Raw genomic sequence first — 12,313 nt, forward strand, 5'->3', positions numbered from 1 at the left:
CAACATCCATCAGTTTCTTCTTTTCCTTCCTATGGGTCACTTGCTAAGAATTTTCCCATCTAAGGTCAATTAGGTAATTTATATTTTGAACCTCTTATGATGTCACAATAGCCAATTTTGAGCCTGCACACAAAATCTAAAACAATCAATCTGTCAGTAATTTTGTTTTGTGTTCTGATCCCTCCAAAATGTCTTCAATGTTATGATCGGCATTCCAATATCATTATCAGTTTTTACTTTTTATTTGTCTCCATCTCAATATCATACTTTTCTACATCTCTAATAATTAATTCTTAACTTAAAAAAAAAAACAATAACGACAAAAAAAAAAAAAAACAATAAAAATAACGATTAGCGAAATGAAAAAAATGCAGAGTGCAAATTGATCCCCCTAAAAAAACCAAATGGGTATAGAGGAGCACCACATGTAGAAAGGTTAGCTGAACTGTGACCTTTTTGTGTCACAAATCAGAGGGGGCATCGATGAAATATTCTGAATTGAGTATTTGTACTTTATCAATTAGAGCACTCCAGAGCCAAAATCGTTTTATTTCACTTGCGTCAGTCACGTGTAGCAGCATACTACATAGTAGCATACTACACATGACTGACGCAAGAAAAAATCAAACTAATCAAAATACAAGTTTCTTTGTAAACGGCAAACCGCAACTTTGAAGGGAAGTACCCAGACCAAATTTAGTTAGAATTTATATTTTTTGATGAATATAAATTTATATATATTCGTGTATAACACTTAACTAATAAAAGATTTTATGGATACAGAGTTCTGTTATCTTTCCCAAACTGATAGGTGTTACCTCTAATTCTTTTTAGCCTTCCAAGATTCAAAATTGATATGCATGGAAGAGTGATTTGTATATTCATTGTTTAAAAATTCATTACTTTTAACTTGACTCTTGAAATATCACTTCATCTGAATTTTAGCCTCCGTATCCGACTTATATAGCATAGTGATTATAAACACGGTTTATATATTACCCTGCATATGGATGTCAGTGATATGCGAATGCACGATATATTGCATCTGCACTTATGTTATTTAATTAACTATGTAAAAATATCACACAAAATGTTTTAAGAAAACAGTCACAGCGGAAGTCTTTTGAGTACGGTGGAGACACCTCGTAGCAATCAAGTATTGCTAAAAAAAGTTACCTTTTTTTTTTTTTTTTTTTTTTTTTTACCCTTTAGACATGTAGAGTTATGTGAAATATTTAACGAATACTAAGGAAACACACATTTCATAATGGACTGATTTTAAATATAAAATTCAAATGAATTCGACCATACGGCATGCTGTTGTAGATCATGGCGACCGGACAAAGAGCTTTCGTTCAAAAGTTAAGCAAGTAAGTTTTGACACGTGTTCACAATGTAAGTATAGCATACAGATTGTCAGATTATTTTTTGGAAGTGGCAGATTTTAACTGTGACGTACTGTTACAAGATAAAGGCCGCTACACTAATTTGTTATATTTCGACATGATACAGTAAACACGACTGTCAAAGTTCTATCATTACAGTAATAGCCCTATGAGTCTATGACTAAATTGTGAAGATGAGTGGCTAGCCAACCTTTGGGACTGATTAAATTTTTTTTCTTCCGTTCCAAGTAAAATTAATGCGGATGCACCTTGTTCCTGATATATTATTTTTTTTTATAATATTAATTACTTATGCATGAAAAACAAAAGATGAGTTTTGTGATCTTGTTTCAGTCATTTTGCGACATATAGCAGTAGTAGAAGAGGCAGGTAATGCAAGAAAGCAAGCTTATGTAGCATCAGCCATAAAAAAAAAAAAAAAACAATTTCACACATCCATTCCCACGCGTGTCCAGTTCTTCCTTGAATTTATCAGTTATCAATTTCCACAACGACAAATGGAAGTTTGTTCCAGCAATCAACTACCCGTTTGGTCGTTTATAAGTGAATTGATAAAAATGCACAGATCCTGCATGGACGGATGGATCATTTGACCCCACATCAAGGAAATAATTAAAATTGTTGATTACCAAAGTATTGTGCTGAAAATTTTCTGTACTTTCATAAAATATACAACTATACATATACAATATCATAAATATTAAATAATACATTTGTTCAACAACAAAAATTATAAATAAAAAAATAATAATGATAACTAACCTCACCCAGTAATTTTGCGTTATGTATTGAATAGCTTTTTTTTTTCGATCTAAAAGTAAAGTTAAAAATTGAGATAAGGAAATCTATGACACAAGCGTGGTTTCAACATTTAATCGATAGATGTCACCACTGTAACCGTCATATGGTTGATATTAGCATTAGTAGAGGCATATGATGCAAGAAAGCAAGCTTATGCAGCATCATCCCAAAAAAAAAAAAAACATGCTCCCATTTCACCCCTCCGTTTGTTCCAAGTACCTGTCCAGCTCAGCCTTAAATTTATTTAGGCTATCAACTTCCATTCAGATCAATCTATATCATTAAAAAAAAACACATGGTACATCACTTTGTGCTGTACCATGTGCTTTTTAATTATATAGATTGATCTGAATAATGCACTATTTTTTAAAAAGTAAATAATAAAATAAAAATAGTAGAATGCACAATAATAATTAATTCATTAGAAATTAATATAATGATATTCATTTCTGTCATAGTTCACCAGACAAATTTTGTTGATCTACTGAATTCTAATAACCACATTCAGAATGTAAAAAATGCAGATGCTTGTAAAATACAAACTAAAGAAGCAAATTTGGATCTAGCATGTATTCTTGAGGTGATATAGAGCAAAACTGTTTCACCTTCTTCATGTGCATTATCAATAATAATTAGGAATTAAGGATTATAATAACATTTTAGTATTAGTACCATTTGATTCAAGAAAGTAAAGCTTCCGCATCACCTCTCTAGTACCATTTGATTCAGGAAAGTATAGCTCCCACATCACCTCTCTATCACCATTTGATTCAGGAAAGTAAAGCTCCAACATCACCTCTCCAATAATTTGTCTAGTTCTCCCTTGAATGTATTTAATCTATCCACTTCCACAACATCAGGTGAAAGTTTGTTCCAACAATCAGCCATTTGCTGGCTGAAGGCAATCATCCTTCCTCAGTTTGAATATATGCCTTTTGTGTGTAGTCTGATCAAGAGGAATAATGCCATTAACATTGAGCATGCTCAATACATTCAAAGCCTTAAACACCTCAATTCAATCACCTTGTAGGTGCCTAGTTTCCAGGCACAATGGTTTGCAGGACTGAAGCCTTTTATGTTAGGATCACACTTTCATTCCCTTCACCAATCTCATTGCCCTTCTCTGCACCAGTTCTTGTACAATGGGATAATCACCTCCATATCCATGCTAACAAAGTTCTTGTCTATTATTGACAAAAGCTCATGAGCTGGCCTGACAGCCTGCCTGTATTGCTCAGAAAACTTTATATCTGACTGTGCAATTACCCCCAGGTCCTTTTTATTTTCCACAGCCCCGAGTGTACTACCACACAATTGGTATTTTAATTTGGGTTTACTGATACCCATATGCAGTACTTTGCATTTGCATTATTGAACTTCAGCTGTCATTTCTCAGCTTAATTTTTCTAGATCTCATTGCAGTAACATACCTTGATTAATGTTATTAACTACCCTGCCAACTTTTGTATCATCTGCAAACTTAGACATTAAGCCTGATATATCTAAAATGATATACCTAAAACAGTGTTTGCAGGCCGACCACTAGATAACCCACTGGACTGAACCTATTGGTAACTCTGTAGGTAGTTTCCAGATCAGCTAATGTATAATCTTGTTGCCTCTTCTCTTTGTGATAACTGGAGGGAGTCAGGGTAGTGAGTGTGGTCAAGGCCATGTTATGTCAAGGAGTTGGGTATATTCTTGGGTGTGTGTATCATATCCAGAAATTTCATTACTTCATACAACATGCCTTCCCTACCTTTTCCTACTACTGAATGCATCTGAATAGTCAAACTAATAGAAAAATGTTATCTGTGAAAATATCTAACCCTCCCAAGCACTACCTCATTTATTTCATAAATATATGTCGTCTCAGTTCCAATCTCAGTGATGTCCATTTCCACTTACAGTCTGCCCTACCCCATGTATTTTTCCTGACAGCATTCCAATTATCAATTGCTTCAAACATGGCTCACCTCAGTCTTCCTAATTATTCGTTGTATGATTCCTTTTGCTTTAAATGATGTACTTGTGCATATGTCCACTCTGATATTCCCTGTCAGAGAGACTCAGTAATTTGGAATCTCCTCTTTTTGATCTTCTCTGGCTTAAACCCTCTATTCCCGTTCTGTCATTTTCATCTGTTGCGTCTATCGTTCTCCCAACTTCACTAATAACTTTGAACCCTTTGATTTCCTCTTTTTGAAACTTGACTTTTTCCATTCCAACTTTCCTAATAGTGAGGTAGTTTTCCTTGGTGATTTTAATTCTCAAAACTCCAATTGGCTTCAGTTCTCTAGTCACATGGAACCAGCTGGTCAAAATGCCAAGGATTTTGCAATTGCCAATGACCTCTCACAGATTGTTTATTTACCTACCAGAATACAAGAAAATCCTTACTCACAGCCAAAACGTTTGATCTTTTTCTCACAAACAATTTCCTCTAAATACACAGCCGAGGTGAGTGGTCTTCTAGTCACCTTAGATCTAAGCCTTTCTCTTTTGGCCATTCTCATCCTCATGTTGTTTGGCATAACAAGAATACAAAATGGGATGATTTGTGAGATTTCTTTTCCTTGTTGGATTACTGTTTCAAATCTTCTGATGTCGATGTTTGCTCAGATTGTGTCAGTGAAATTATTATTGTTGGGATTAAATCCTTTATTTCACACTCAACCTTAAAATCTTGTTCTTTATAAAAACCTTGGTTTTCCAAAAAATGTGCTAAGGCTGTTGAAGAAAAGAAAGTTGTATATTGCAATTGGCTTGTATCCAAATCTTCAAGTTCATTTTCTGTTTCACCAAGGCTCGTAGCACTCGTAAAACAGTTCTTAATCAGCTGGATTTCGAACAGAATTAGAGTAGAAAACTTGCTTCTTGTCCAAATGGTAGTCGAGCATTCTGGTCTCTTGCCAAAGCTATAATTGTATTGGCTATAATTTTTGCTCATCTCTATTCCCACTTCTCTCAAGACCAGATGGTTCTATTGCTACTTCAGTCAAAGATAAAGCTGACCTGTTAGCTTCCTACTTTTTGTCCAACTTATGTATTTATCACCTTGTGGTCTTCTGTTAAAGGATGTCAGAAGGATTTTGTACAATCTTGATGCTAAGAAAACACTAGGTCCTGATGGTATTTCTTCACTTCTTCTCAAAACGTGTGTTCCTGAACTCCTGTTCTGTGTTGCCTTTTTACACTTTCATATTCCAAAGGTGTTTTCCCTTCTGCTTCGAAATTTGCTCATATGCAGCCAGTTCCAAAAAAGAGTGACAAATCCCTCTATTCCAATTATGATTCCATTGCACTTACTTCTATTCTCTCTAAAGTAATGGAGAAATTATGTTACCCATAATGGTAACATAACATAAGTAATGGAGGCTTATGTTACCCACCTGTGAAAAAGTTTGGCGAAACTCAAGCAGTTTCTCTTGACATATCAAAGGCTTTTGATATGTCAAGAGCATGTTTTGATCATGTTTGGCCCAAAGATCTTCAAATTAGCTTCAGTTTTATGGTTTTCCAACTTTTTTTTTTATTATTTATTGGCTGTCCATTTTCTCTTTGAATACTCACTAAGAGTAATGGTAGATGGCTCTCTGTCCAACATCACCACTAATGCTGCCTTGGGGAATGGCAGCATTTGTGGCAACACCACTAATGCTGCCATTCCCCAAGGTTCAGTTCTTTCTCTCACTTTTTTCTCTTGTATATTAATGATTTTCTTCCATTGATTGGAAATCTTATCGAAAGTGTTGCTGATGATAGCACGTAGCATTCCACTTTCCAATTTGAGAAACATTGCCCTACATAAACAGCTTCTTTGTGAATATCCATTACCAATTTCCTAAATGCTAATCTCCAGGTAATTATCCAGTGGGGCAAAGTTAACTTAGTTGATTTCAATCCAAAAATTCAGTCCTGTTTTATATCTTGCTAAAAGATTTCTTCTGCTCCTATGCTTATCTTTGATGATATTCTGATTTTTAGGAAAGATCATATACCTCTATTTGGGAATGTCATGACTTTGAATCTCTCTCTTGGCATAAGCACATTACAAATATTGCTTCCTCTAGATCTAAAAAACTGGGTTTTCTCTTTCACTCTCGGCATTGCTTTTCTTCCAAACAGCTGTTCACTCTGTAATAATAATAATAAATTTTGTTTATTAGCTTAACAGAATTACACTGACAAGCTTGTCCTGGAACAGCTAATGAAATAGCTATATGGGCTTACAGTAAAGAGAATAGGCTTAAGAATATAATACAAAAATGAAGACAAGTACATTAATGGCATACATAATAGGAGTGTATATAATGACATTAAATGACAATGGCAAATACAAATTCTAACACATAAAAGTCAACACACAATCATGAAAATTCTGCCGATGTTCCCATTGCAAGTACAGAATGTATGGTTCATGAATACATAGAATGGAGTTACAGGATAGTGGAAGGTTTCTGACTGCACAGACTTCTAAACTGTAAAGTCCGGATGTAATGAGAGGAAAGATGCAACATGATGGTTATTTTTTGTTTGATTTAGGTTGCTTGGTTGGGGATATATTTGCACATCTCCAGCCCAAAGGAACCTGCACTGAATCCAAAAGTGTTCTCATAATTATGGCTAAGAATTTGCTTGCCTTGTTAGTCACCTCCCTTAATATAATTGGATAGATCTTATTCACCCTAGGTTGCTTTTTGTGTCTAAGTTTCAACAATTTTATTATTAAGCTTGATATACTGTTATCAGTGATATTGATGAAGGTATATCAGGCTTAATGTCCAAGTTGGCAGACAATATGAAGGTTGGCAGGGTTGTTAATGACAGTATGCTACTGCATCAGAATCAAGAATAGTTGGGCAGATAGGCTGAGAGGTGGCAACTGAAGTTTAACTTTGACAAATGCAAAGTACTGCATACGAATAGCAGTAACCCCAGAGTAACGTACCAACTGTACTCTACTCCACACTCAGGGTAGTGTAGAAAGAAAAAGACTTTGAGGTAATTGTGCAGTCAGATATGAAATTTTCTGATCAGTACAGACAGGCTGCCAGAGCAGCTCACAGGGGTCTTGTCAATAATATATAGGAATTTTGCTAGCAGGGATAAGGAGGTGTTTATACCTTTGTATAAGGATGGTCAGGCCACACCTTGAGTACTGCATACAGGTCTGGAGGCCTCATTTTAGGAATAGAGCTGTTGGAATGAGTACAGAGAAGGGCTACGAGATTGCTTAGAGGAACAAAGGTGACTTTTACCAAGAAAGGCTTAAGTTCTGGAAATTGCAGCATCTGGAGACTAGACACCTGCGAGCTGATATGATTGAGGTGTATAAGGCCTTGAATGGGTTGAGCAGGCTCAATGCTGATGGGATTCTTCCTCTCTCTGAAATTATGCAATTGAGGGGACATAAATTTAAATTGAGGAAAGACAGTTGCAGAATAGATATGTGGCAATTTGCCTTTAGCCAGTGAGTGGTTGATTGCTGGAACAAGTTTCCATCTGTCGTGATAGTTGATAGCTTAAATAAATTCAAGGAAGAACTGGATCAACCTTCGGAACGAATGGATGGGTGAAATTGGTAATTTTTTTTTTTTTTTTTTTTGGCTGATGCTGTATAAGTTTGCTTTCTTGTGTCCTGTGCCTCTACTAATGCTAATGTGAATTTCTGTTATACTTTCCTGCAGTTATCACAAAATCATTTTCTCTCTGTCAGGTTTTGATGAACTTCTTGAATTCACCTAAAGAACTTGTCGTGCATGAATGTTGATGCAGAATACGTATTCAATTTGTCAGCAATCTGAACAGGATCCTCAGCAGTTAAACTCGACATCAAATGGACTAATGAATTAATACCTTCCTTCTTCTATTAATATAAGTAATGTAGTCTGCTGTTTTTCTTGGCATTCTTTGCCAGAGACGTTCGTTATCTGCATTCGCTTGTGTAACCTCTTTCATGACTTGATTACAGACTAGTTTATGTCCAACCTAGCTTCTATATCGTGTGATAATTTTTATCCATCACATGCATTTTTCTCCTGTGCCACAAGTCTCATCAGTTACTCTGATATCCATTTAGGTCTAAGGAATGGTACTTCTTAGCTTTATGGAAAGCCTAGTAGCTTCTACTATTCTTTTCCGTTATTCTTCCCATTTTGGCACACTATGGCCATAGTTGCCGATGTGTTTAACAAATGCCCAAACAAACAAACAAACTTCCCATTTAGAATTTGCTGTTGGTAACATCATCAGGAGGTGTCACTGCGTAGAATTTAAGAATTGTCTGTGATCAGTGTAGTCACTGTATGATAGTGAAAGCTCCTTCCTTTACCCTCGTCAATAGGTATGTCTTTAAGTATATCCCTTCTCAGGATATAATGTGATCACTTTCATCCAGAGGGTGTAGAACTTTAGATTCTTAATGCAAGAAGAATTGCTGCTGATAATCAGAACAAGACTTGTTTTCTTCTGTTTCCTCTGTAACATGCTTCTGCTGTAGAAAACAGTCATACAGTGAGTTTTCAAAATTCTTGCTACTGTGTGATAGTCAACAAACCACAAGTTCAGGTCAATATTTGGAAAGTGAAAATCGAAATTATAAGACATTAACATTGGTAAAGGCACATGATGCAAGAAAGCAAGCTTATATAGTATCAGCCAAAAAAAAAAAAACAAACTATCTCATTTCATCCATCCACTCATTCCAAATGTTTGTCTAGTTCTGCCTTGAATCTGTTTAAGCTATCGACTTCTACAATGACAGATGGAAGTTTGTTCCAGCAATCAACCACCTGCTGGCTAAAGGCTAACTTCCGCACATCTATCCTACAGCTGTCTTTCCTTAATTTGAATTTATGCCCTCTCAGGTGATTATTCTGAGCAAGAGGAAGAATCCCATCAGCATTGAGCTTGCTCAATCTATTCAAGGCCTTATACACTTCAATTAGATCACCTCGCAGGGGCCTAGTCTCCAGAAGCTGCAATTTGCAGAACTTAAGCCTTTCTTGGTAACACCAACCCTTTGCTACACCCGCCAATCTCGTTGCCCATCTTTGTACTCATTCCAGCAGCTCTACAGCCTTAAAATGAGGGCATCCAGACCTCAGTACTCAAGTGTGGCCTGACCATTGCATTATACAAGGGGATAATCACCTCCTTACCCTGCTAGAAAAATTCCTGTATATCACTGACAAGACACCATGAGCTGCTCTTGCAGACTGTCTGCCTGCTCAGAAAACTTCATATCTGCCTGCACAATTATCCCCCGGTCCTTTTCAGTCTCTACCACTGTCAGTGTATTACCACACAGTTGATACGTTAACCTGGGGTTACTGATTCCCATATGCAGTACTTTACATTTATCAATGTTAAAACTTCAATTGCCACCTCTCAGCCCATCTGCTTAACTTTTCTAGATCCTGTTGCAGCAGTGCACTGTCATTAGTGTCATTAACAACCCTGCTGACCTTTGTATCATCTGCACACTTGGACGCTAAGCCTGATATACCATCATCAATATCATTAATAAATACAGAAAACAACAATGGACCCAACACTGAACCCTTGGCGACTCCACTAATAGCATTAGTCCACGAAGAGCAGTGTCCATTGATTACCACTTTCTGTCTTCTCCCACTCAACCATCCCTTTATCCATAGCAGCAATTTGCCTCCAATGCTACACTGCTCAAATTTTGTGCAGCAGTCTTCCATGTGCAACAGTATCAAAAGTCTTTCTAAGATCCAAATATATGATGTCAAAATTATTCTTTGCATCCAGTTCCTTTGCGACCACATCATAGTATCCAATCGAATTAGTAGTAGTAGTAATAGTAGTAGTGGCATGTGATGCAAGAAAGCAAGTGTATGAGCTTATGCAGCGTCAGCCGAAAAAAAAAAAAAAATCACACCATTCCCTCCAAATGCCTGTCCAGTTTCTCCTTAAATTTATTCAACCTATCAACTTCCACAACGACAGATGGAAGTTTGTTCCAGCAATTAACCACCCACTGGCTAAAGGCAAATTTCCGCACATCTATTCTACACCTGTTCTTTCTTAATTTGAATTTATGCCCCCTTAGGTTCGTAATCTGAACAAGTGGAAGGATCCCATCAGAATTCAGCGTGCTCAACCCATTCAAGGCCTTATACACCTCAATCAGATCACCACACAGGTGCCTAGTCTCCAGCCACTGCAATTTGCAGAACTTAAGCCTCTCTTGGTAAGAGAATCCAGACCGCCATTCTCTTGGTAAGAGAATAGCAGTCTTAGTTAGATGAGGAGCTGTTAACTACCCTGTGGTCTGATATTGGGATACAGCTAGGATCTTGAAACATCAACAATTGTAATAAGTTTAGGACTTAGGAAATCAAAAGCATTTAATTAATAAACTGACTTTATATCATCCACATGGTAAAAAAGTGGTTCATTTTAAAATTAATTTATGGCTAATTCCCAGAGAGTGAGTGTAGTTTCCAAATTACAAAATGTTAAGTATCATCAGAGTGATTTGTATGCTGATATGATCCAATGAAGTATCACAATTTCAAATATTTGATACACTAAGAGCAGAAGATGTGTGACTTTATGAATAAATTTGGTAAATTTCAAATTTAGTTTGACAAGCACCTGACGTTCTGTCACAAATTTCTAAGATCAAAGTGTCTTATGGCAATTGAGTTTGCTGACTCTCCAAACTGAATATCCCTATCAAGTTGCGAACTGATTTCTCAATTCTCTCTCTCTCTCTCTCACACACACACACACACACACACACGCGTGCGTGTACAGGACCAAATAATTGGCCCATTCTTCTAAAACATATTGGCAAGAGAACTAAACCTTGATATTTTGCAGATTGAAGCTTTTCCAAGCAATATCTGGAATAGTTCCAGCAAGATAGCTTGCATGCTTATATGCTATGGGCTTTCATGTAGTCAGAGATGGGTTAGAAGAACAGTTCCCTCAATTTTGAAGGCAGTAGTATGTGCTTACAGTACCATTCCTTTTAAGTAGTCTGAAAGATAAAAATCTGGGAGCTGTGGAGGTTCAATTATGAATATGTGCTGTTACTAGGAAAATGATGGCTTCATTGTAAACAAAACACTTCTGGTTAGTGACAGGAAGCCAATAAATAACAACAACATATATTTAACCCCAGGGGCTCACATATGGTGAATATTGGCTTGGCAAACCCAGGGTCCTGAGCTGGATATCATCATTCTTCTCTTTCTTGGTGATTCCTCTCTCTCTCTCTCAGAGTAACTTGGGAATTTTTTTTTTTGCTGGTGCAGCATAAGCCTCAGGCTTCCTTGTACCATATGGCTAATAATGATAATAATAATGATAATGATAACATTGCAAGGTGTTGATCACCATTTCAATGGAATGGTCACTATGATTCTCCGACATTACATAGCCTGATTTTTACCCGTGAGGACATCTTATAAGCCAGGGTATATGCTCTGAAAATACACAATGCTAAGCATCTTAAAGAACAAATTGTCACTGTATGTAGTGAGATCACACATCAGTCAATTCATGCTGTTATCATAGACAGGTAGAAATATTTGCATTGTTTTGCTTATTTGAATGATGAATACATGGGGATGAACCAAAAAAAAGTAAGGTAATAGTTAATTGATCATTACCATACTTTTTTTGTTATTATATACCTTATTTGGTTATCATTACCTTACTTTTTTGGATTAATGCATAATGAATTGTGAATTTAAGGTAATTGAGAAGACTTTTAATCATACTTATAAAATTATATGGGCAATCAAGGTACACTGAGTTTACACTTCCTTGATGGCAATGTACCTTTTGCTGTTTAGAGAAATTGAAGAGTTCTGTAAACTGTGAATAACTGGTGTTGCTATTTATTTTTTAGTAGTAGTAGGTAAAGCCAATTTTAAGTGCATTTAGTTAATTTTTGCTTGAAAAAGGGAATATTGCAAGTGAAATTCATTGAGAATTTGCATCTTTGCAGTATTGGTTGCAACACATTCAGTGAGTAGTGTTGGAACATTCCTTCCCCTCTCCTATAGGCCAGACTTGGTTTGTGGGAGCTTTGAGGTTTCTTGTTTTTTTTGGTTCTTTAA

General features: G+C 36.2%; 2 protein-coding genes across 3 annotated transcripts in view; one reads left to right on the forward strand and one right to left on the reverse strand.

Annotated features, from left to right (window-relative positions):
- LOC150078999 (uncharacterized protein KIAA2013 homolog) overlaps nt 1-1,105 on the reverse strand; it is a 349,674-nt gene extending 348,569 nt beyond the window's left edge. Inside the window, exon 1 of one of the 2 annotated variants that reach the window (XM_090382754.1) lies at nt 1,000-1,105. The gene's annotated coding sequence lies outside the window, so the exon portion shown is untranslated. Of the gene's footprint in view, nt 1-818 lie in introns of both variants that reach the window. The other variant, XM_090382753.1, reaches the window with a different exon arrangement.
- A 127-nt stretch (nt 1,106-1,232) lies between these two features.
- Nucleotides 1,233-12,313, forward strand: part of Zir (dedicator of cytokinesis) — an 869,757-nt gene continuing 858,676 nt past the window's right edge. Inside the window, 1 exon segment of the mRNA XM_090382918.1 lies at nt 1,233-1,370. Within this exon segment, the coding sequence (XP_090239044.1) occupies nt 1,330-1,370 (41 nt within the window). The 5' untranslated portion in view covers nt 1,233-1,329.

Source organism: Mastigoproctus giganteus, chromosome 10 (assembly GCF_048544385.1).
Source record: "Mastigoproctus giganteus isolate SK-2022 chromosome 10, ASM4854438v1, whole genome shotgun sequence".
Classification (NCBI taxonomy): Eukaryota; Metazoa; Arthropoda; class Arachnida; order Uropygi; family Thelyphonidae; genus Mastigoproctus; species Mastigoproctus giganteus.